This window comes from Symphalangus syndactylus, chromosome 5 (genome assembly GCF_028878055.3).
Source record: "Symphalangus syndactylus isolate Jambi chromosome 5, NHGRI_mSymSyn1-v2.1_pri, whole genome shotgun sequence".
NCBI lineage: Eukaryota > Metazoa > Chordata > Mammalia > Primates > Hylobatidae > Symphalangus > Symphalangus syndactylus.
Genome location: NC_072427.2, coordinates 144866188 through 144893319, shown reverse-complemented (window position 1 = coordinate 144893319; position 27132 = coordinate 144866188). Strand labels below are relative to the sequence as shown.

The window sequence follows — 27132 nt, the reverse complement described above, 5'->3', positions numbered from 1 at the left end:
CTTTCACTCAGCACTTAATCTGACCAAAATAATAATAATAATAAAATAAAAAAGGAAATGACTGTTTTAGCTTCTTGCTTCTCCAAATTAGGATGAATGAGTGGAAGGAAGGATATATGATTCCAATAGCATGGCAGAGCATGACGACAGGTTCAACGGGCAGCCTCCTAGGATTCCAAACTGAAATGATTAGGAACAGAGAGGAAACTGCACATAAAAGCTTTGCAAACACAGTTGCAAACTGCGCAAACACAGTTTGCAAAGCTTTTATGTGGACCTTGGTGCTGGGATCTTGAGCTCCTTTGCCATGGAGCTCCATCTTCTTGAGATGTTTACTCATAGAACAGATTAACCGCAGAAAATGTATCAGGGACATAGTAAAAGGTATTAAGTTTGCCAGCATGGATGCAGTCAAGTTTGAAAGGTAATATTGTGTTTCTCAATTTGATCTTCCAAGTCACGTTTCCTTCATATTCTTTTATCCACACATTCATATCCATGTTTACCGTCACAAGATGACAAATCAACAATAGCAAAGGCCCCAGCATTATCACTGGAATGACACTGTTAAGTCTCTTTTTAGGTGAAGAAACTTAAGGTTGGAAAAATTGGCAATCTTGAGCAAATAAAATATGCTGAGGCTACTAGCAAGCCAGATGCTGAAATGATTGGTTACTGTCCGGACATTGTAAACAGTAATTCTTAATTCCAAACCATATGAAGCTGGATTCATCACTATTGAATACCAATGTAACAATACTATCCAGAGCAAACCAACTCTGGAGACTGACAAAGCAGTGAGAATTTGATCAGCTGAGGGGATCTTTTGTCACTTGGTCCAGCCAATAAAATTTACCGGTTCTATGAACCCACTGGCAAAATTTCCAATAACAAATAGGACCACTACAAGAATTGAAACAATAATGTGTAGAAAAGTTATCATATCTGAACAGAAAAAAAAGAAAGAAAAAAATACAAGCTTAATATCACCGGTTGCGATTTCTTCAATCGCTTGACCTTAAAAGTTTTATACACCTGATTTCTAAATGTGCCATAACATTCTTTTTACTTTTAAACACTGTGACCAATATCAAACAAAAATGCACCAGCTTATGCTAATGGATAAATTTGATGCTGTCTTTGTGGAAAACATTCTTATTTTCAAAACAGCTCCAATTAACTTATTCATTAGATGTCTGTTCTTGTAATAGGATGGAATTTTTTGTACTAAAGTTGAAGTGAAGCCTAAATATTCATTTGCCAGCATGCAAATAAAAACATATCTTCTTTCATTGTTTTGCGATGTTTTGCTTGTTTAACAATTCATAATTTGTGTTCAGCAACTTCAGTTGTTAAAAGGGAAATTTTACCATCCAGTACATAGTTCATACAGTAAATGTCTAAATCGTTAAAAAGAGCTTACTCATAAATAGGATCATCACCAATAATGGATTGATTTTCATACAAGATTTAAATCCATAAAATCCAAACTTTTTTTTAATCAAAATTATCCAAAGATTTCTTGAGAAATACAGGAAGGCCAATACACCTTAAAATCTGGTTGCTGCTAACCTATACTTTTGGATGAATTTATCATTACCAAGCTCATAAACACACAAACACACACAGATGTACACACACACACACACATGCACACACAAACACACAATCTTACACCCCTCAGGGATGGAAGGAGTTATTTTCTTGGAAAATGAGTTTCCAGGAGGTAATCCTGGTGAACTTGGTCCTATTTTCCCACTCAGCGTTTTCACCCCATCCAAAAATATGTATCAAACATATCTCTCATGCTTCGGTCCTTAGTAAAGTTACTCTCAAGTCTATCTGAGAGTAACTAAACTAATAGAGGTAGTCTGCTAAGCCAAGAGTGTGGGAAATACGTCCGCTCTTGTTGTGTCAGAAATTCAGGAATGAAAAGAAAAACAGATAAGGAAAGGCAAAGTTTTGACATGTGAGGTAGATAACTAAAGCTAGTAGAAAACCTTTGGAAAGATCTTGGTACTACAGGTAAAACATTCTCTTATTTCCACATGTTGTAGCTAAAATAAAGTTCCTATTTCAGCTCTCTTAGAGTTGCATGTGAATGTATATAAATGGTGGATTTTTTCCCAGGTATATAATGAGCAGTGTAATTAACAATTTTTATGGAATACTTCTAATTAATACTTTCAAAATTTTTTTATTATACTTTAACTTCTGGAGTACATGTGCAGAACGTGCAGCTTTGTTACATAGGTATACACATGCCATGGTGGTTTGCTGCACCCATCAACCTGTCACCTACATTAGGTATTTCTGCTAATGCTATCCCTACCCTAGCCACAGACCCCCCAATGGGCCCCGGTGTGTGATGTTCCCCTCCCTGTGTCCATGTGTTCTCATTGTCCAACTCCCACCAATGAGTGAGAACATGCGGTATTTGGTTTTCTGTTCTTGTGATAGTTTGGTGAGAATGATGGTTTCCAGCTTCATCCATGTCCCTGCAAAGGACATGAACTCATCCTTTTTTATGGCTACATAGTATTCCATGGTGTATGTGTGCCACATTTTCTTTATCCAGTCTATTATTGATGGACATTTGGGTTGGTTCCAAGTCTTTGCTATTGCGAATAGTGCCGCAATAAACATACGTGTGCATGTGTCTTCAGAGTGGAATGATTTATAAACTTTTGGGTATGTATCCAGTAATGACATTGCTGGGTCAAATGGTATTTCTAGTTCTAGGTCCTTGAGGAATCCCCACACTGACTTCCACAATGGTTGAACTAATTTGCACTCCCACCAGCAGTGTAAAAGTGTCCCTATTTCTCCACATCCTCTCCAGCATCTGTTGTTTCCTGACTTTTTAATAACCACCATTCTAACTGGCATGAGATGATACCTCATTGCAGTTTTGATGTGCATTTCTCTAATGACCAGGAGATGGTTGAGATGACAGGGTTTTCTAAATATACAATCATGTCATCTGCAAACAGAGACAATTTGACCTCCTCTCTTCCTATTTGAATACGCTTTATTTCTTTCTCTTGCCTGACTGCCCTGGCCAGAACTTCCAATACTATGTTGAATAGGAGTGGTGAGAGAGGGCATCCTTGTCTTGTGCTGGTTTTCAAAGGAAATGCTTCCAGATTTTGCCCCTTCAGTATGATATTGGCTGTGGGTTTTTCATAAATAGCTCTTACTATTTTGAGATACATTCCTTCGACACCTAGTTTATTGAGAGTTTTTAGCATGAAGGGTGTTGAATTTTGTCAATGGCCTTTTCTGCATCTATTGAGATAAACATGTGGTTTTTGTCATTGGTTATGTTTATGTGATGGATTACGTTTATTGATCTGCATATGTTGACCAGCCCTGCATCCCAGGTGTGAAGCCGACTTGATCATGGTGGATAAGCTTTTTGATGTGCTGCTGGATTCAGTTTCCCAGTATTTTATTGAGGATTTTTGAAACGTTGTTCATCAAGGATATTGGCCTGAAATTCTCTTTTTTTATTGTGTCTCTGCCAGGTTTGGGTATCAGGATGATGCTGGCTTCATAAAATGAGTTAGGAAGGATTTCCTCTTTTTCTATTGTTTGGAATAATTGCAGAAGGAATGGTACCAGCTCCTCTTTGTACCTCTGGTAGAATTCGGCTGTGAATCTGTCTGCCTGGACTTTTTTTGGTTGGTAGGCTATTAATGCCTCAAATTCAGAACGTGTTATTGGTCTATTCAGGGATTCCCCTTCTTCATGGTTTAGACTTGGAATGGTGTATGTGTCCAAGAATTTATCTATTTCTCCCAGATTTTCTAGTTCATTTGCGTAGAGGTGTTTATAGTATTCTCTGATGGTAGTTTGTATTTCTGTGAAATCAGAGGTGATATCCCCTATATCATTTTTTATTGCATCTGTTTGATTCTTCTCTCTTTTCTTCTTTATTAGTCTGGCTAGCGGTCTATTTTGTTTATCTTTTCAAAAAACTGGCTCCTGGATTCTTTGATTTTGGAAGGGCTTTTCATGTCATGTCTCTATCTCCTTCAGTTCTGCTCTGATCGTAGTTATTTCTTGTCTTCTGCTAGCTTCGAATTTGTTTGCTCTCACTTCTCTACTTATTTTAATTTTGATGTTAGGGCATCAATTTTAGAGCTTTCTTGTTTTCTCTTGTGGGCATTTCATGCTATAAATTTCCCTCTACACACCGCTTCACTGCTTAAAATGTGTCCCAGAGACTCTGGTACGTTGTGTCTTCATTCTAATAGTTAGCTCTTCTTACTGCATTGATACCTTTACTATTATGTAATGCCCTTCTTTGCCTCTTTTGATCTTTGTTGGTTTAAATTCTCTTTTATCAGAGATTAGGATTGCAACTCCTGCTTTTTTTTGCTTTCCATTTGCTTGATAAATATTTTTCCATCCCTTTATTTTGAGCCTATGTGTGTCTTTGCACATGATATGGGTCTCCTAAATATAGCACACTGATGGGTCTTGACTCTTTATCCAATTTGCCAGTCTGTGTCTTTTAATTGGGGCATTTAGCCCATTTACATTTAAGGTTAATATTGTTATGTGTTAATTTGATCCTTCACTATGATGCTAGCTGGTTGTTTTACCCATTAGTTGATGCAGTTTCTTCATAGTGTCGACATTCCTTACAATTTGGTATGTTTTTGCAGTGGCTAATACTGGTTGTTCCTTTCCATGTGTAGTGCTTCCTCCAGGAGCTCTTGTAAGGCAGGCCTGGCGGTGACAAAATCTCTCAGCATTTGCTTGTCTGTAAAGGATTTTATTTCTCCTTTGCTTATGAAGCTTAGTTTGGCTGGATATTAAATTCTCAGTTGAAAATCCTTCTCTTTAAGAATGTTGAATATTGGCCCCTACTCACTTCTGGCTTGTAGGGTTTCTGCCGAGAGATCCACTGTTAGTCTGATGGGCTTCCCTTTCTGGGTAACCTGACTTTCTCTCCGGCTGCCCTTAACAGTTTTTCATTCATTTCAACCTTGGTGAATCTGACAATTATGTGTCTTGGTGTTGCTCTTCTCGAGGAGTATCTTTGTGGTGTTCTCTGTATTTCCTGAATTTAAATGTTGGCCTGTCTTGCTCAGTTGGGGAAGTTCTCCTGGATAATATCCTGAAGAGTATTTTCCAACTTGGTTCCATTATCCCCGTCACTTTCAGGTAAACCAATCAAACGTAGGTTTGGTCTTTTCACATAGTCCCATATTTCTTGGAGGTTTTGTTTGTTCCTTTTTATTCTTTCTTCTCTAATCTTGTCTCCTAGCTTTATTTCATTAAGTCGATCTTCAATCATTGATATCCTTTCTTTTGCTTGATCGATTTGGCTATTGGTACTTGTGTATGCTTCATAAAGTTCTTGTGCTGTGCTTTTCAACTCCATAAGGTCATTTACGTTCTTCTCTAAACTGGTTATTCTAGTTAGCAATTTGTCTAACCTTTTTTCAAGTTTCTTAGCTTCCTTGCATTGGGTTAGAACGTGCTCCTTTAGCTCAGAGGAGTTTGTTATTATCCACCTCCTGAAGCCTACCTTTGTCAATTCATCAAACTCATTCTCTGTCCAGTTTTGTTCCCTTGCTGGCAAGGAGTTGTGATGCTTTGGAGTAGAAGAGGCATTGTGTTTTTTTGGAATTTCTAGCTTTTTTGCGCTGGTTTCTCCCCATCTTTGTGGATTTATCTACCTTTGGTCTTTGATGTTGGCAACCTTTGGATGGGGTCTTTGAGTGGAAGTGCTATTCCTTTCTGTTTATTAGCTTTCCCTCTGACAGTCAGGCCCCTCTGCTGCAGGTCTGTTGGAGTTTGCTAGAGGTCCACTCCCTACCCTGTTTGCCTGGATATCACCAGCAGAGGCTGCAGACGAGCAAAGATTGCTGCCTGTTCTTTCCTCTGGAAGCTTTGTACCAGAGGGGCACCTGCCAGATGCCAATCAGAGCTCTCCTGTATGAGGTGTCTGTCAGTCCCTACTGGGAGCTGTCTCCAAGTCAAGATACACGGGGGTCAGGGACCAATTTGAGGAGACAGTCTGACCCTTAGCAGAGCTCAAACACTGTGCTGGGAGGTCCGCTGCTCTCTTCAGAGCCATCAGGCTGGGACGTTTAAGTCTGCTGAAACTGCGCCCACAGCCACCCCTTCCCCCAGGAGTTCTGTCCCGGGGAGATGGGAATATTATCTATAAGTCCCTGACTGGGGTTGCTGCCTTTTTTTCAGAGATGCCGTGCCCAGAGAGGAGAAATCTGGCAGTCTGGCCACAGCAGCCTTGCTGAGCTGCAGTGGGCTCCACCCAGTTCAAATTTCCTGGCAGCTGTGTTTACACTGTGAGCATAAAACCACCTACTCAAGACTCAGTAATGGTGGATGCCCCTCCCCGCACCAAGCTCAAGCATCCCAGGTTGATCTCAGACTGCTGCTGTGCTGGCAGCAAGAATTTCAAGCCAGTGGATCTTAATTTGCTGGGCTCCATGGGAGTGGGACCCACTGAGTCAGACTACTTGGCTCTCTGGCTTTGGCACTCCTTTCCAGGGGAGTGAATGGTTCTGTCTCATTGGTGTTCCAGGCACCACTGGGATATGAAAAAAAAAAAAAAACCTTCAGTGTTTGCGCAAACAGCTGTCCAGTTTTGTGCTTGAAACCCAGGGCCCTGGTGGGGTAGACACTGGGGTGAATCTCCTGGTCAGCAGGTTGTGAAGACTATGGGACAAGCACAGTATCTGGGCTGGAGTGCCCGTTTCCTCATGGCTTCCCTTTGGTAGGGGAGAAAATTCCCTGGCCCCTTGTGCTTCCCAGGTGAGGTGATGCCCCACCCTGCTTCAGCTTGCCCTCCGTGGGCTGCACCCACTAACCAACCAATCCCAATGAGATGAACTGGGTACCTCAGTTGGAAATGCAGAAATCACCCACCTTCTACATTGATCTTGCTGGGAGCTGCAGACCAGAGCTGTTCCTATTCGGCAATCTTGCCAGCAAGCCAGATTATTTTCCTAATTAATACTTTTTGGATAAAATTATAATGCACATTTAAAAATGAGCCAAAACGAAAATGGTAAACACAGCAAAGTATCATAAACACTCATGTAACCATCATGCAGAACAAGACATGGAACATTGCAAAGAGCCTAGGCCCACCTCCATGCTACTTTTCAAGCCCCTTAACATTTCTTCAAATTTCCTGGAGTAAGAAATATATATAATTTGTGATGATCATTTACTTTATTGTCTTTATACCTTACCAACTAGCTATTCCACCCTAAACTCCATAATATTGTTTTACCTCCTTTAAATCATATGTAAATGTAGTCTTGCATGTTCTTGTTCATGGCTTCTTGGACTCAATGTTATGTTTCTGAAATTTAGTTACATAGTTGCATGTACATGATTCACTTCTTTTTATTTCTCTATATTTTCCATTGTATAAATTTGCTGTAATGGTTCATCCATCCTTAGTTGATATCTACTTGGGGGTTTTCATGTTTAAGCAGTTATGAATAATGCTACTAAAAGCATTCTTTCACATATAATTTGATGCAATGGTTCTTGACCAGGCTGAAAAGGCAGAAATGACAGAAATAGAATTCAGAATATGGATAGGAATGAAGATCAATGAGTTTCAGGAGAAAGTCAAAAGCAAATCCAAAGTTTCTAAGGAATGCAATAAAATGATGCAGAAGTTGAAATACAAAATGGTTATTTTAAAAAAGAAAAAAAGTGTTCTGATAGAACTGAAAAACTAACATCAAGAATTTCAGAACACAATGGAAAGTATTCATGGCATAATTGAGCAAGCTGGGGAAAGAATCAATTAAGGAACCAAACTGATCTAATAGAACTAAAAACTCACAAGAAGACCATCCCCAAGGCACATAGTCATCAGCTTCTCCAAGCTCAAAATAAAAGAAAAATTGCTAAAGGCAACTGGAAGAGAAAGGACAGATCACCTACAAAGGGAACCCCATCAGGCTAACAATGGACTTTCCAGTAGAAGCCCTACAAACAGAAAGAGAATGGGGGCTTACATTCAGCAGTTTTGTTTCTTAAAAAGAATTTTTAATCAAGAATTTCGTATCTGCCCAAACTAAGCTTCATAAGTGAAGGGGAAATAAGATCTTTTCAGACAAGCAAATGCTAAGGGATTTCATTACCACCAGCCGTGCCTCACAAAGGGTCCTGAAGGGAGTACTAAACATGGAAAGAAAAGATCTTTACTGACCACAACACAAATACACTTAAGTACATAGACCAGTAACGCTATAAAGTAACCACACAACCCAATCTGCATAATAACCAGCTAACAACATGATGAAACAATCAAATCTTCACATATCAACACTAACCTCGAATGTAAAAAGGCTAATTGCCCCAGTTAAAAAGCAAAGAGTGGCAAGTTGGATAAAAAAGCATAGCCTAATGGTATGCTGTCCTTAAGAGACCCATCTCACATGTAATGACACTCGTAGGCTCGAAGTAAAGGAATGAAGAAAAATCTACCAAGCAAATAAAAAATAGAAAAAAAAAAAACAGAGTTACTATTCTAATTTCATAAAAAAAAGTCTTTAAATCAACAAAGATCAAAAAAGACAAGGAAGGGCATTACGTAAAGTAAAAGACTCAATTCACGAGAAGACCTAACTATTCTGAATACATATGCAGCCAACATAGGAACATGCAGATTCATAATGCAAGTTCTTAGAGACCTATGAGAAGACTTAGATAAACACACAACACTAGTGGGAGAATTCAACACCCCACAGACAGCATTAGACAGATGATCAAGACAGAAAACTGACAAAGGTACTCAGAATCTGAACTAAACACTTGACCAAATGAACCTAATAGACCACCACAGAACAGTTCACCCCAAAAGAACAGAACACACATTCTTCTCATCTGCGCATGGCATGTAATCTAAAATGAACCACACAATCTAACGTAAAACAATTCCTAGCAAATACAAAACAACAAAAAATATACCAGTCATGTTCTTGGACCACAGCCCTATAAAAATATAAGTAAATACTAAGACAATAGCTTAAAACCATATAATTACATGGAAATTAAACAACCCTCTCCTGAATGACTTTTGGGTACATATGAAATTAAGGCAGAAACCAAGAAATTCTTTGAACCTAATGAGAAAAAAGATACAACATACCAGAATTTCTGGGATACAGCTAAGGCAGTGTTAAGAGGAAAGTTTGTAGCACTAAATGCCCACATTGAAAAGTTAGAAAGATCTCAAGTAAACAACCTAACATCCCAACGAAAAGACCTAGACAATCATGAGCAAATCAATGCCAAAGCTAACAGAAGACAAGGAATAACCAACATCAGAGCTGAAGTGAAGGAAATTGCAATGCATAAAACCATACAAAAGATCAGTGGGCTGAGGAGTTGTTTTTTTTTTTTTTTTAATTAAGATAGAACACTAGCCACAATGATAAAGAAAAAAGAGAATATACAAATGAACACTTTCAGAAATGACAAAGGGGACATTACCACTGACCCCACTGAAATACAAACAACCTTCACAAACTACTATCAACACCTCTATGCATACAAGCTAGAAAACCTAGAAGAAATGCATAAATTCCTGGGCATATACAACCTCCCAGACTAAACCAGGAAGAAATTGAATCACTAAATAAACCAATGATGACTTCCAAAACTGAATCAGTAATAAGAAGCCTGCCAACCAAAAAAAGCCCAGGACCAGACAGATTCACAGCTGAATTCCACCAAATGTATAACAAAGCACTGGTATGATTTATACAGAACCTATTCTAAGAAACTGAGGAAAAGGGACTCCTCCATAACTCATTCTATAAAGCCAGCAGCACCCTAATACCAAAACTTTGCAGAGACACAACAAAAAAAAGAGAGAAAACTTCAGACCAATATCCTTAGTAAACACAGATGAAAAAGTACTCAACAAAATACTAGCAAACTGAATCCAGCAGCACATCAAAAAGCTAATCCACCATAATCAAGTAGGCTTTATCACTAAGATACAAGGTTGTTTCAGCATATGCAGGTCAATAAGTGTGATTCACCACATAAGCAGAACTAATTAACAAAAATCACATTATCATCTAGATAGATGCAGAAAAGGCTTTCAATAAATTCAACATCTCTTCATGTTAAAAACTCACAACAAACTAGGAATTGAAGGTATATACTTCACAATAATAAGCACCACCTATGACAAACAAAGCCACATCATACCGAATGAGCAAAACTGGAAGTATTCCCCTGGAAGGTAGGAACAAAACAAGGATATCTTCTCTCACCACTCTTAATCAATAGTACTCGAAGTCCTGCCCAAAGCAATCAGGCAAGAGAAAGAAATAAAAGTCATCTAAATAGGAAGAGAAGAAGTCAAACTATCCCTGTTTGCAGACAATATAATCCTATACCTAGAAATCCCAACAGTATTTGCCCAAAATCTCCTTGATCTTGTAAACAAACTCAGCAAATTCTCAGGATACAAAAATCAATGTACAAAAATTAGTAACATTCCTACATATCAACAACATCCAAGCAGAGACAAATAAAGAAAGCAATCCCTTTCACAATAGCAGCAAAGGAATACCATATGTAGAAGAATACAGCTGACCAGGGAGATGAAATATCTCTACAAAGAGTATTACAAAACATTGCTCACGGAAATCAAATATGACACAGACAAGTGGAAAAAGATTCCGGGCTCATGGATAGAAAGAATCAATACTGCTAAAATGCCCATGCTGCCTAAAGCAATTTACAGATTCAGTGCTATTTCTGACGAACTACCAGTGACATTCTTCACCAAAGTAGAAAAAAACTATTTTAAAGTTCATATGGAATAAAAAAAAAAAAAGAGCCCAAATAGCCATGGCAATCCCAAGGAAAAAGAACAAAGCTGGAGGCCCATTACCTAACTTTGAACCATACTGCAAGGCAACAGTAACCAAAACAGCATGGCAATGGTACAAAAACAGGCACATAGACCAAGGAAATGGAATAGAGAGCCCAGAAATAATGCCACCCACCTACAGCCATCTGATCTTCAACAAAGTTAAGAAAAACAAGCAATGGGGAGAGACCCTCTATTCAACAAATAATGCTGAGATAACTGGCTAGTCACATGCAGAAGATTCAAACTGGATGCTTTCCTTATACATATACAAAAATCAAAGCAAGCTGGATTAAATACTAAAATGTAAAACCTAAAACTGTAAAAGGAAAAATAACACCTGAAAAATAACCTAGGAAATACCTTTCTGGACACAAGACCTGGCAAAGAGTTCATGACAAAGATGCCAAAAGCAATTGCAACAAAAACAAAAATTGATAAATGAAACTTAATTAAACCAAAGAGCTTCTGCACAAGAAAAGAGATTATCAACAGAGTAAAAAGACAACCTGCAGAATGGGAGAAAATATTTTGCTAACTATGCATCTGACAAAGTCCTATCCAGAATCTATAAGGAACTTGATTTTGCAAGCAAAAAACAAACACCCCCGTTTAAAAATGAATAAAAAGCATAGGCAATTTTCAAGTGAAGACATACACACAGCCAACAAGCATACGAAAAAATGCTCAATATGAACAAATCATTAAAGAAATGCAAATCAAAACCACAATGAGATAACCTCTCACACCCCTCAGAATGCCTATTACAAACAAACAAAAAACAGACTCTTTTAAGGTTGTGATGAAAAGGAATGCTTTTATACTGCTGGTGGGAATGTAAAACAGAAACAGCAAAGCAAGTACCACATGTTCTCACTTACAAGTGGGAGCTAAACATTAAATACATATGGACACAAAGAAGGGAACTACAGGCACCAGAGCCCACATGAAGACGGAGGGCAGGAGGGGGGTGAGGATCAAAAAGTTACCTATCAGGTACTCTGCTTATCACCCGAGTGATGAAGTAATCTATACATCAAGTTCCCATGTCATGCGATTTACTTATATAACAAACCTGCACATATACCTCTGAACCTAAAATAAAATCTAAAAAAAATTAAAAACTGCAGAGAGAAGTGAGTTTCTTCTTTAAATAAGGCAGGATTGATTTAGTGATTTAGTGATATTTGAGGAGTGGTGGTGTTTAGTGTTGATATCTGAGAAAGAGCATTCCAAGAAGAAAGGACACAAGTATGAAGTCCCTAAGGCAATGCTTGGCATATTCAAGAAGTGACACAAAGGCCAACGTTGCTAGCATGGGATGAGCCAGGTGTTTTAGGACAGACAGGAAGACAAAATCAGATCATTCAAATGATTATAGGACTTCATAAGGATTTTGGCCTTACTCTGAATGAGTTGAGAAGACACTGAAAAATCTGGAGCAGAAGAACAGCATGATCAAATTTGCACTTTTGCAGGCTCTCTCTGGCTGCTACATTGAGAATACATCAGGGGAATGTGCAGAACTAGAAAAAATTATTAGGAGTTGATGGCAATTATCTTGGCAAGAAATGCAGAAATTTAGATGAGTATGGCACGAGTGATGACAAGGGATTGGATTCTGTATGTTTTTAAAGACAGAATCTATAAAATTTGCTGAGATGAGATGTGAAGGAGAGAAAACGTTGACTCTATGTTTTTTGTCTAAGTATCTGAAAGTCTGAAGTGTTCATTAACAAAAGGAAAGACTGTAGGAGAAACAAATTTGGGGATGGAAGGAAAGATGAGTAATTTGGTTTAGACAACTTAGTTCTAAGTTCTTGTCAGACATCCAAATGAAGATGTCAAGTATGCTATTAGAGAAAGGATTCTGGAGACCAGGGTTGGGTTCTGAGCTGAAGGATTAAATGTTGACATCATCAGCACACAGAAAGTAAGGCCATGACCAGATGAACTTACCTAAAAAGTAAGAGCCAAAAGAGAAAGAAAAAATATAAATTTAGACCCTTATTTTATACCACACACACAAATTAACTCATAATTAATTGATCATGGAGGAAAAACTTAAGAACTATGATTACTGAGATACTGAGACACTAACTGTACCAAATGCAAGAAATCAAAAATGGGTTAATCAATCATAATTCTATCTATATATTTCTTTACTTAGATCATTATATCCATAATGATTATCCCCTGCCTATCAATCTATCAATAGTTACATTGCTATTTTAAATAAAACTAGATACTGAGTCACTATCACTCTGATTTAGCAGAAACTCTAGTGAAAACATTATTGATCCTCCCACCTTCTCCCTAGATTTTTGTCATGTTACTTTTAAATGTACCTGACATTTGAAGAAAAAAGCTTTATATAATTAGATATATGTAAATAGATGTACATAAATAAATAATATATATGAATAATTAGCCTTATTCTTCTCTATTGAACCATTTGGCTACATTATCAGTAAGGAGACTCCATGAGATCACCAACAAAACAAGCCCGATTGATTAAAGGTTGAAGAACTGAGACCTTGGGCAATGTGATATTTTCAATTTAGAGACAAGAGAAACAACTAGCTAAGGAGGCTGAGAAGTGGTGCCTAGTGAATAAGGAGAAAATCAGGAGAGGGCAGCATCCTGAAATGCAAATAAACTATGTTCAGTACTGCTCACGGAGCATGGAACATGAAGACTGACCACTGGCAACACAAAGACTGACCACTGGCAACACAGACTCACTGGTGATCTTCAAGATGTCAGATTCAATGAAGTGGTGACAACAGCTTTATTGAAATGGGTTGATAGGCCAATAGTTGAAGAGGCTTCATACTTTGCTAAATAATTATAAACCAAGAGGGGGAAAGAGTTGAAAAAGCTGATTCCTGAGGTCAGCCTTTAACATTGAAAAACCCTCAGCCAGTTCTCAGGACTGAGCCAATTCAGAGACGCAGAATTCAATGATTGAAGGGGATCTTAAGTCCTCTTGATGATGGACATTGAAAATTCACTGCAAGAACACTCAGGATTTATCATACGTTGCTTTCTCAAAGACCTGTAGCTATTCCCCAGAAAACAGTCCTCAGAGAAAAGAACACATGTTAATATTATCTGAGACTTTTAAGTTTGGAGCCTGGACTAACACTAATATCTGGGTACCCCAAAAGACACAGTGGTCCATGGAATACGGTGGAAAATTTTTACTTCTGGATTTTTTTTTTTTTTTTTAGCTGGAGTCTCGCTCTGTCGCCCAGGCTGGAGTTCAGTGGTGTGATCTCAGCTCACTGCAACCTCTGCCTCCCGGGTTCAAGTGATTCTCATGCCTCAGCCTCCCAAGTGGCTTGGATTACAGGTGCAACACCACTACACCTGGCTAATTTTTGTATTTTTAGTAGAGGTGGGGTTTCACCATGTTGGCCAGGCTGATCTCGATCTCCTGACCTCAAGTGATCCAACCACTCAGCCACCTAAAGTGCTGGGATTACAGGCGTGAGCCACCGCTCCAGGCCCTCTTTGGGCTTTTGTTTGTTGCTTTTGTTTGTTTCTTTTTAGAAACAAGATCTTGCTTGATTGCCCAGGCTAGAGTGCAATGACACGATCATAGCTCACTGCAAACTCGAATTCCTGGGCTAAAGCAATTCCTGGGCTAAAGCAGTCCTCTGGGTAGCTGTAACTACAGGCACACACTACCACCAACAACTAATTTTTTTTCTTTTTACAGACATATTATTACTATGTTGCCAAAGCTGATCTGAAACTCTCGGCCTAAAGTGATCCTCCCACTTCGGCCTCCTAAATTATTAGGATTACAGGTATGAGCTGCCTCAATAGGACTGGAGTATGAGTTTTTGAAGATCAGATGATACATAGAGCTTTGGCCCATGTCCAACCCAAAGGGGCTCTAATGAGTTTATCGTAGTTACCCCTTCCTGAAAGTGTAATTGAAATTTACAGGTTCAACAGCTGTCAGGACTCTTACATTGCTTCCTGACTTGTATACCAAGGGACATTATTGTAAGCAGGACCAAGGGAAGGATTCTGAAACTCTACTTTCCTGGCAATAAAAATGAATAAAACATAATAACTGCATTCTCCAGGAAACAGAATTGGTCACTGCCACAGCAAAAAACTCAAAAGTTCAGGGGGTGGTCGTCCATTTTATATCTTTATTCAGTTAACCTAACTGGCCTCTGTCAAAACCAGATGGATTATAGGATGAATGCACATTAGCATAAACTTAAGTCACACTTGCACATTCGCTCTAGGATGTGGTATCTTCACTGAGCAGAATGTGGTTTCCAGCACTTTGTATGTGGCTTTTGATTTAGCTAATGCTTTTTAATCTACACACATTGTGGAGGAAAATCACAACAATTTGCTTTGGTGTGGTAAAAACAAGAACACTGCTTCACTGTTTTATGTCAGGGCTATGTCACTTCTGCTTTCAGTTTAATTGACATTTTGCAAAACGTCATGTTAATTCAATATATTAATAATATTACATAAATTGGTACCCATAAGCAGGAAGTGGCAAGTTCCTTAAGTATAGTAAAATACTATAACATTGAACAGAAGTAAAATACTGGAAGAAGAGACATAAACTTCAGCAGATTCAAAGACCTATAACATAGATGAAGCTCATAGGGGTCCAATGCTTCTTGTCCTTTTGTCGAAACATCCTTTTTAAAGTAAATGGCATGTTGCCCTATATATATATTTCCTATCACTAAAAGGGAAATACAGTTTTATGGGGGCCTACTGGGATTTTGAATTCAACATATACCACATTTAAGGATATTTCTCTGACTCACTAAAGGAGTTTGCAAAGGCTACTTGTCTCAAGTCAAACCCGAAACAAAAATGGGCTCTATAGCAGACACAGAGTCTGGCCCAAGTTGCTTGGCCATTGTGCCAGATGATGTAACAGAATTCAAAGTTGCTACAGGCATGCATAGTGGGCATTATAGGGCTCTGTGCATGCCTCTCACAAGCCCATAGGAGAGGGGAGAGCAAACTCCTAGTGAATTAGTGGAAGACTATTCCTTCTCCAGCACAGGAGTACCTTCTGTCTGAAAAACAAAACAGCAAGTGCAGAAGATTAATCCAAGCATAAAGCCCCTCTAAGCATAAGCGCTTCTAAGCACAAGACCCTGTGCAACTGTGAAGTCATATGCCTATAAAGCCAGCCATGACTGGAGGGCATGAGCCAATCTGAGTTGCACAAGGGGTGGACGGTATTGCCCACAAACATATCCTTCCTCAGATTATCTTGACTGTCTTCTCTTCTCTTGGTCAGCACCTTGCTTGATCCAGATCATCCTTCTACTTGGGACTTGAATGGAACACCACACTGTGAGCATGAGGTTTGACTTTCATAACTACCACCAAGGGATGGATGATGGAAAGCAGAATAGCAGAGATGGTAGTTCTGCCTCAGGGAAACTCTGGCCAATGGGAAATAGAAGACAGAAGACAGCTGAGCAGATACATTTTCCCTTCTCTTTCTCTTCCGTGGACTAATGCCGGCTGTGGTTTCCCCTTGCAGACCTTCTGGAAAAGTACTGGGAGTCAAGTGCATGATCTGATGACCACCATGCTGTCTCTCTCACCTCATTGTGAAGTGGTCATCAGCAGAGTCATATCATACATCACAACACATGGTTTCACATCTGCTCTTGCCTAAATTTCCACATGTCCCAGCCATTGCTGCCCTGAACTTACCCTCCAAATACATGTTATCACTTTAACATCAGACATTGGCTCTAGTTCTAGACACCCAAGGCTAAGATACTCGTTTAGTGTTATAATTGCTATTTATGTATTTTTCTGTGGGTTTGTAATATGGCAATTTAAATGTTCATTTAGAAAGGGTTTTGAAATATTCTATAAAAGTAACATTTTAGTAAGGTAGTTGATAACTCAGTTTTTTTTTTAATGAAATGCCATTTTTGTTTATATACTAACCAGCTGGAAATATCACAATACAAATATATCATTCACAACTGAAAAATTGTATGCAAAGATACCAAAATCTTTTATATTTATGTGCTTTTTAAAATGTATCACAATAGGTACAATCTGATTTTGATGTTCCATGTTATCTTCCCATCACACATCGAATATGGCTTCATCAGGGCTATCTTATAGTGGTATTTTCCCTACAATTGTATAATGGCCATACTTTTGCTCTGAGAAACACTTCTTCTTAGATAATTCTGTAACCTCAAGTTGAAACCAGAAAAGAAAAATTTATGCAACTTTGGATTTTGTGATGAAGTTTCATTTTCATTGGTTTGCCACTCCCATATAGTTAGTTTACTCCTTTATTCACCGATTTACTTGTTCATCAAAATATTCTTAAATACCTATCCTATGTGTTGTCTTTTAGGCCCTGGGAGTCAACAGTAAGCAAGATCTATATGATCTCTGCTTTTATGGTGCTTACATTGTACCAGGAAAGATATATGATAAACCAACAACAAATAACTAAATCAGATGTAGAGATGATTTATCCCTAGGTTTAGATAACATTGTTAAAATCTCATAACTCCAAGAATTAATACAGTTTATAGAATTGACTTGTTTAATGATGTTATACATTTTCTTCCTATAATAGAACTTGCTATTACTGAATATATCAACACACTGTCTCAATGTATTATTTGCAACTAGATTATAATACATTTAAGATGTTTTCTATCATTAATACATAGATTTCATAGATGCCATTCTAACATTTGCAAAAAGTTTAATTCAAATGATTTTTATAATTTCTATACTATTTTTACATAGAGTATTTTTCTAAGGTAGGGAAGACTCAAATTCTTTTATGTGAAGTTTAAAAAGAATTTCAAGTATGGAAGATGGAGGAGATAATTGGCAATTCAGGGACTCTGAGGTGGTTTAGAAAAAAAAACTTGAAATACTTGACATCAGATCTCAACTCCAAAAAAGGTTTTCTTTAACTCAAAAGCTGGAAGAAATGACTTTTCTAACTGCATGTTGAGACTTATGACAACATAAGTCATCATGATGTTTCTTTCTTCATCCTTATTATAGAAATGACTTTTTTCTCAACTATTCACATATTTGTATTAAATCTATTATTTCTCAGTACTGTTTATGGTAGACATATACAACATGTGTTCTAAATATATTTATCATCCTTGAATATTATTCTGTGCATCTTTTTCTGACAATAATTATGTTGGCTATAAACTAAACATAAAATTAGAATTCATGATGAAATAAAAACTACCCCAAAGATGAAACCTCATTATTGATTTAGATTTGAGTGTGCTTACTATCAAAAAATTTAGATGTTTAAGCACACTGTGGTACATATGTGTGGTAAAAATCAGTGAAAAAGAGCAAAGATTTTGAGATAATGTGTCAGTTCTTAACAATTATAAGTAAAGATCATACATTTTTCAAGTGAAACATGATAATATGAAATGTATATGTGAAATATACATGGGTTCATGATTCTGAAAAACCTCTTACCATATTTTCTATAATTTGGCATCTTGTGAAAATATGATTAACATTATGTTATTGTCAATGTCTTTTAAGTCTTTCATATACACATACACACACACAGATACATTTTTAGACTAACTTTAGGTAAAAGACTTTTCTAGGTATGCTTTCAGAAATTACTCAAAAACATACACTACAGAAAAAACAGTAAAAAGTATAAAATGTTCTAGACACTATCAGTTTGTTTTCTCCTAGAATACACACACAATGTCCCACTTGTGAATCTAGAGAGTTGAGAGTTTCAGGTCTTTTACTCAGCACCTAATCTGACACAAAATCAAAAGAAAGGTGTGTTTTAGCTTCTTGGTTCTCCAAATTAGGATGAATGAGTCAAATGCAAGATATATGTTTCCAACAGCCTTGCTAACCATGACAACTGGGTCATTCTGCAGCCTCCTAGGACTCCAAACCGAAATGATTAGGAATAGAAAGAAAATGGCACATAACAAGAGGAAGGAGATCAGAGTTTGCAAAGCTTTTATGTGGACCTTGGTGCTGAGATCTTGAGATCCTTCTCCATGGAGCTGCATCTTCTTGAGATGTTTACACAAAGAACAGATTAGCATCAGAAAAGATATCAGGGACAGAGTAAAGGGTATGAAGCTCCATAGGGTAGTTACAGTCATATATGAAAGGTGTACTGTATTCCTCAATTTCATCTTCTCAGTCATGTTTCTTTCATATTCTTCTGCCCATATATTCTCATCCATATTTGCCACAAGAAGATGACAAACCAAAAATATCAAAGTCCCCAACAGTATCACCAGAATGACATTCCTAACTCTCCTCTTTAAATGAAGAAAAATAAGGTTGGAGAAATTGGCAATCTTGAGCAAATAAAATATGCTGAGGCTAGCAGCAAGCCACATGCTGAAATGGTTGGTTACAACCCAGGCATTATAAGAAGTAATTCTTAATTCTACACTATAAAAAGCTGGATTCAACACAGTTAAATACCAATTTAATAATAATGCCCAGAGCAAACCAATTCTGGAGACTGCCAGAGCAGTGAGAATTTGGTCAGCTGAGGAGATCTGTTTTCTCTTCACCCAGTCAATGAAATTTACCAGTGCTATGAAGCCATTGACAAAATTTCCAAGAACAAATAAAGCCAATATTAGAATTGAAAAAAAAATGTGTAGAAAAGTTATCATATCTGAGCAGAAAAAAAAGAAAAAAAATGCAAACCTAATATCACTGGTTGTGATTTCTTTAATACTCTGACCTTAAATTTTATGTGCATCTGATTTCTGAATGTGCAGTAACATTCTTTTTACTTTTAAATACTGTGACCAGTGTCAAACAAGAAAGTACCAGCTTATGCTAATGGATGAGTTTGATGTCATCTTTATGGAAAACATTCTTATTTTCAAAACAGCTCAAATTAACTCATTCATTCAATGTCCGTTCTTGTGATGGGACTGAATTATTCATAATGAAGTTGAAGTGAAACTTAAATTTTCATTTACCAGCATGCAAATAAAGACATATTCTCTTTCAATATTTTGCAATGTTTTCCTTGTTTAACCGATACATAATTTGTATTCAGCAACTTCAGCTGTTAGATAGGGAAATTTTGCCCCTAAGTCCATAGTTCATACAGTAAATGTCTAAGTTCTTTAAAAGACCTTAGTCATAACTAGGATCACCACCATAACGGATTTACTATTTATGCTAGATTTAAACAGACAGAATCCAAACTTTTAAATCAAAATCATCCAAGGTTTTCCTGGGAACCATAAGAAGACCAATACACCTTAAAATCTGGTTGCTGCTAACCAATACTTTTGTGTGAATTTATTGTTACCATGTTCATAAATAGATACACACACAGAAAGAGAGAGAGAGAGAGAGAGAGATACTGTAACACCCCTAAGGGATGGAAGGAATTATTTTCTTATGCTTTCCAAAATGGGAAGTAAGTTTCCTGGAGGCCATCCACATGAAATTAGTCCTATTTTCCCAGTGAAAACTGAGTGTTTTCAGACACCACCGCCCCCCCCAAAAAAAGTATCAAACATCAAACATATCTTTCATGCTTAAGCATTTGGTAAACTTACCCTCAAGTCTATTTAATGTTTAACTATTTATTATTTAATTAAAATGTTCAACAGTTTTGTAAATATTCCTGAGTACCACACCTTATGACGCATAATTTTTCAGTATCCTCCCACCATAAGCAGGGTGATTATCTGTCCCCTGGACACAGAGCTCACTCACACAACTTTCTCTGATGAACAGAAAACTGGTAGATTTCACACTGAGGTTTGAGATGGCTTCCACATTGGGGTTTCTTGCTCTTTTCCATTGACCATGAGATCATCACCTGGCTAGTAGACTGCTCCCAGAATGAGAATGAAAACTAATGGAGTCAGTTTGCCTGCACCTGATCCATCCTAAATTGGCCAAAGTCTAACTAGCTCCAAGATGCAGAACTTGGCCCATCTCAAGTCACCAGAGCTATCCACCAAACCCAGCTTACAAAACCTGAATCCAAAGATATATGAGAAAAATATCTAACGTAGTTCTGGAGGGATTTCTCTAGTAGAAAAACCTAACTGGTATAGGTACTATGCTACACCAAGAGTGTGGGGAAATATATTCACCCATGTTTTGTCAGGAATTCAGGAGCCAAAAGAAAAATAGATGGGGAGTGGCAAAGTTTTGTCATGTGAGGTAGATAATTAAAGGTAATAAAAAATGTTTGGAAAGATTTGTGTGCTGCAGGTAGCATCATCTCAAATTTCCACATGTTGCAGCTAAAATAAAGTTCCTACTGCAACTCTCTAAGAGTTGTATAAAAATGTGTATAAATGGTGAATTTTTTGCAAGGTATATAATGAGCAGAATAATTAATATTCTTTATGGAACATTTCTCCAGTTAATAATTTTTAAATACAATTATAATGCACACTTAGAAATGGGTGAAAACAAAAATGGTAAACACAGCAATGTGTCACAAACACTTATGCAACCATCATGCCGGGCAAAACATGTCACATTGCAAATAGCCTAGGTCTACCTCCATGCCACTCTCCAAGCCCCTACACCTTTCTTCACATACCCTGAGGACAGCAATAGCCATAATTTAAGATGATCATTTCCTTGATTTTCTTTTTTTTTTTGAGACAGAGTCTCACTCTGTCACCCAGGCAGGAGTGCAGTGGCGTGATCTTGGCTCATTGCAACCTCCGGGGTTCAAGCGATTCTCCTCCCTCAGCCTTCCAAGTAGCTGGGACTACAGGTGCATGCCACCACATCCAGCTAACTTTTTGTATTTTTAGTAGAGACAGGGTTTTGCCATGTTGGCCAGGCTGGTCTTGAACTCCTGACCTCAGGTGATCTACCTGCCTCAGCCTCCCAAATTGCTGGGATTACAGGCGTGAGCCACCGCGCCCAGCCTTCATTTTCTTTATACATTAACAACTAGGTATGCAACCCTAAACTCTGTGACATGGTTTTGCCTACTTTAAACCTTTAAACCATATGTAGGTGTAGTCCTGTATGTTCCTGTTCATGGCTTCTTGGACTCACCTTTACGTTTCTGAAATTTACTCACATAGTTGCATCTTTATGTGGTTCATTTCTTTTCACTTCTCTATATTATTCCATTGTATGAATGTGTTGTAATGATTCATTCATCTTTAGTTGATACATATTTGGGGATTTTCTTTTTTGAAGAGTTATGAATAATTCTAGTATGACCATTCTTTCATATATCATTTGATTCATTTCCTTTGGATATATACATAGAAAGAGAATTACAGGGTCATCAAATATAACTTTCAAATTATCTTCACAGACATAGAAATTTCCAAATTTAAATTAACTAAATTTTCTTTTTTATAGCTTTACTTATAGACTATATATAGCTATTTCTATATCTTATTAATTAAATACTTAGCCTAAAAAGACACCATCATTTTATACAGTCAAAATTTGTTTAGACTTATGCACATATTTACCACTTCCATTATTTATTATTCCTTCATGCATGTTCAGCTTTATATTTTTAGTAATTTTCCTTTTATCTAAAAAATATTCTTTTGAATTTCTATTTATTACAGTCCGCTGTGGTTTTGAAACACACTGAAGACATGATCCCATTGAATTCTAGCTTCGATTTTGTCTGTTGAAAATAAGATTGTCATTTAGACAGTTGTTTCTTTTTACATAATCTTTTTCCTCTACCTACTTTTCAGATTTTTGATTGGTCTTTGATATCCTGTGGCATTTGTTCTTAATTGGTTTTAGTTATCTCATCTAAGTTTTAATGGCTTCTGAAAATATATGGATGTCTCAGAATAGCCAAAGTTATCCTGAGCAAAAAGAACAAAACTGGAGGAATTACATTACCTGACTTCAAAGTATACTACAGAGCTATAGTAACCAAAACAGCATGGTACTGGCATAAAAACAGACACATAGAGCAGTGAAATGGAATAGAGAATACAGAAACAAATCCACACCTATAGAGAACTCATGACAAAGGTGCCAAGAACAAACACTGGGGAAAGGACAGTCTCTTCACTAAATGGTACTGGGAAAACTGGATATCCATTTGCAGAAAAATGAAACTAGATGCCTATTTATCACCATATACAAAAATCAAATCAAGGAGGCCTCAATGATTCAGTGATGTTTGATGAGTGGTACTGTTTAGTGTTGATTTCTGAGAAAGAGCATTCCAAGAAGAAGGGACACAAGTATGAAGTCCCTGAGGCAATTCTTGGTACATTCAAGAAATTACACAAAGTCCAGTGTTGCTAGCATGGGATAGCCAGGCATTTTAGGACAGACGGGCAGACAAAATCGGATCATTCAAATAATTATAGGACTTTGTAAGGATTTTGGCCTTACTCTAATGAGATGAGAAGCCACTGAAAAATCTAAAGCTGAAGAATGGCATGATCAAATTTGCATCTTCACAGGCTCTCTTTGGCTGCTACCTTGAGAGTACATGAGGAGAAAACGATGTGCAGAACTAGAGAGAATAATTTGGAGTTGATGGCAATTATCTTGGCTAGGTATGGCAGCAGTTTAGATGAGTATGGCAAAAGTGATGACAAGGGATTGGATTCTGTATGTTTTTGAGGGTAGAACCAACAAAATTTGCTGATGCCTTAGAGATGAGTTCTGAAAGAGAGAAAATGTTAACTCCATGTTTTTGGTCTAAGCATCTGACAGACTGAAGTGGTCATTAACAGAAGAGGGAAAGGCTATAGAAGAAACAACTCTGGAGGCTAGAGGGAAGATCACTATTTTGATTTGGACATGTTAGTTCAAGGTCTTGTTAGACATCCAAATGAAGATGTCAAATGACTTCTTAGAGAAAGGATTCTAGAGACCAGGGTTGACGTCTGAGCTGAAGGATTAAATATTGGCATCAACAGCACACAGAAAGTAACTAAGGTTATGACTAGATGAACTTACCTAAGAAGTGGGAGTAAAAACAGAATGATAAAAACATGAGTGTAGATCATTATTTCATAGCATATACAAAAATTAACTCATAATTAATTGATCATGGAGAAAAATATAAAAACAGATTACTGAGATACTGAGACATTAACTGTACCAAGTGCAATAAGTCAAAATGGGTTAATCAATCATCATTCTATCTGTATATTTCCTTACTTACATCTTCTTTTCTATAATGATAATCCCCTGCCTATCAATCTGTCAATATCTACATTGCTATCTTAAATAAAACTTAATTAGCTATCTGGTCACCATCACTCTGATTTAGCAGAAATTCAAGTAAAAACATTATTGATGCTCTGACCTTCTCCATAGATTTTTAGTATTGTTACTTTTAAATGTAACTTTGACATTTGAAAAAAAGGGTTATATAATTTGATATATGTAACTATATATATGTAAATAAATAACATATATGAATAATCAGCCTTATTCCTCTCTATTGAACCATGTTGGCTACATTATCTGTAAGGAGACTGCATGAGATCACCAAAAAAAAAACAGACATAATTGATTAGAGATTGAAGAATTTAGACCTTGGGCAATCTGATATTTTCAGTTTACAGACAAGAACTAGCAAAGGAGACTGAGAAATTGTGCCAGTGAACAAGGATAAAATCAGAAGAGGGCAGCATCCTGAAATGCACATAAACTATGTTCAATGCTGCTCATAGAGCATGCAACATGAAAACTAACCATTGGCAACACAGACTTACCGGTGATCTTGCAAATGTCAGATTTAATGGAGTGGTGACAGTAACAGCCTCATTTAAATGGGTTGATAGACCAATAGTTGAAGAGGCTTCATACTTTGCTAAATAATTATAAACCAAGAGGGGACAAGAGTTGCAAAAGCTGACTCCTGAGGTCAGCCTTTGACGTTGAAAATCAAAAACCCTTAGCCAGTTCTCTGGACTGAGCCAATTCAGAGAAGCAGAGTTCAGTGATTAAAGGAAAGCTGACATGCCCTCGGTAAACGACACTGAAGATTCACCACAAAAATATTCAGGAAATATTCACTTGACCCTTTCTCAAGCACCTGTAGCCATTTCACCTGTAGCCATAACAGTACCCAGAGGAAAGGACATATATCCATACTCTCAGAATTTTAAACATGGGGCCTGAACTAACACTAATCATATTTGAACACTAAAAAAGACACTGTGTTTCACAGAATAGAGTGGGAGGCTTTGTTTTTGGTCGTTTGTTTGTTTTTTTGTTTTTAGAGACAGAGTCTTGTTTGGTTGCCCGGGCTAGAGTGCAGCCCAGGCTGGAGAGAAATGGCACAATCATAGCTTACTGCAGACTCAAATTCCTGGGCTAAACTGATCCCCCTGCCAGAACTTCCTGGGTAGTTGGAACTACAGGCACGCAGTACCACAATCAGTTTATTTTCTTTAACAAACAGGGTCTTGCTCTCTTGCCCAGGCTGATTTGGAACTCCTGGCCTCAAGTGCTCCTCCCACCTCAGCCTCCCAAATTGTTTGGATTACAGGTGTGAGCCACCTCACCAGTCCTGGAGTATGAGTTTTTGAAAGTCAGATGCTGCATAAAGTTTTGGCTCATGTTCAACCTAAGGTGGATCTAATGAGTTTATATTTATTATCTCTTCCAGAATGTTAAATGAAATTAACAGTTTCAACAGCTAGCAGAACTCTCACATTGCTTCCACACCTGTATATTAAGGGACATTACTGTAAGTAGGACCAAAAAGAGTCCTCGGAAATTCTCCTCTTCTGGCAAGACAATGAGTAAAACATAATAACCGCATTGTCCAAGGAATAGAATTGGTCACCGACATGACAAAAAACTCAAAAGTTCCAGGAGGTGGTTGTCCATTTTTGATCCCTATTCAGTTAACCTATCTGGCTTCTGCCAAAGCGAGATGGATTATAAGATGAATGCACATTACCATAAACTTAAATCACACTTGCAGATGCTCTCTAGGATGTGGTACCTTCACTGAGAAAACATGGTTTCTGGCTCTTTGTATGAGGCTTTTGATTTGGTGAACGCTTTTTAATCTACATCCATTGGGAGAGAAAATCAAAATGATTTGTTTTGGTGTGGTAAGAACAAAAGCACTGCTTCACTGTTTTATGTCAGGGCTATGTCACTTCTGTTTTCAGTTTAATTGGCATTTTGCAAAACATCATGCTCACTCAATATATTAATAATATTGCATTAATTGTTACCCATAAGCAGAAAGTGGTGAGTTTCTCAAATATAGTAAAATACCGTAACATTGAACAGAACTAAATACCAGAAGAAGAAAGATGAACAAGAAGATTCAGTGACCTATAACATAGATGATGATTTTAGGGGTCCAGTGCTCCTAGTCCACATGCTGAAACACCCTTTTAAAGTAAACAGCATGTTGCTCTCTATACATCTATTTCCTATCACTAAAAATGAGACACAATATTTGTTGGGCCTACTGGGATTCAGGAGCCAACATATTCCACATTTGAGGATACTGCTCTGATTCACTAATGAAGTTTCCAAAGGCTACTGGTCTCAAGTGGAACTAGAACAAAAAATGGCTCTAGCAAATGTAGGCTCCAGTCCAAGCTGCTGTGCTCATTGTGACAGATAATCCAGCAGAATTCAAACCCGGTAGAGGTATGCATGCATAGTGGGCATTATAGGACTCTGTGCATGCTTCTTACAAGCCCACAGGAGAGGGGAGAGCAAACCCCTAGCAAATTAGTGCAAGACCATTCCCTCTTCAGCAGAGGAGTGCCCTCTGTCGCAAAAACAAAACAGCAGGTGCAGAAAATTAACCCAAGCATAAAGCCCTTCTAAGCATGCACATCTCTAAGCACAAGATCCTGTGCAACAGTGGAAATTATATGCTCATAGTCAGCCATGATTGGAGGGCATGAGCACGTCTGAATGGCACAAGGAGTGGACTGCATGGGACACAAACATGTGCTTCCTCAGATTCACTTCTCTGTCTCCTATTCCCCTGGTCAGCACCTTGCCTGACCCACATCACCCTTCCATTTGGGACTTGAATGGATCACCACATTGCGGGCATGAGGTCTGACTTTCATAACCTCCACCGAGGGACTGGATGATGGAAAGCAGAACAGCAGAGATGGTAGTTCTGCCTCAGGGAAACCCTGGCCAGTGGGAAATAGAAGACAGAAGACAGCTGAGCAGATATATTCTCCCTCCTCTGTTGCTTCCATGGACTAATGCTGGCTGTG

General features: G+C 37.7%; 2 protein-coding genes and 1 pseudogene across 2 annotated transcripts in view; all 3 read right to left on the bottom strand.

Moving 5' to 3' along the window:
• LOC129483360 (salivary acidic proline-rich phosphoprotein 1/2-like) overlaps window positions 1–27132 on the bottom strand; it is a 175748-nt gene that overhangs the window by 97698 nt on the left and 50918 nt on the right. The gene's annotated exons all lie outside the window — the stretch shown is intronic.
• LOC129481682 (taste receptor type 2 member 50-like) lies at window positions 8–1500 on the bottom strand (annotated as a pseudogene).
• On the bottom strand, window positions 18612–21761 carry TAS2R50 (taste 2 receptor member 50). The gene has a single exon (XM_055280644.2). The coding sequence runs from the start codon at window positions 19591–19593 to the stop codon at window positions 18694–18696; it is 900 nt and encodes a 299-aa protein (XP_055136619.1). The 5' UTR covers window positions 19594–21761; the 3' UTR covers window positions 18612–18693.

What these genes read in the sequence shown, in the direction of transcription:
- TAS2R50 (XM_055280644.2), bottom strand. Translation starts at nt 19,593, where the DNA reads ATGATAACTTTTCTACACATTTTTTTTTCAATTCTAATATTGGCTTTA.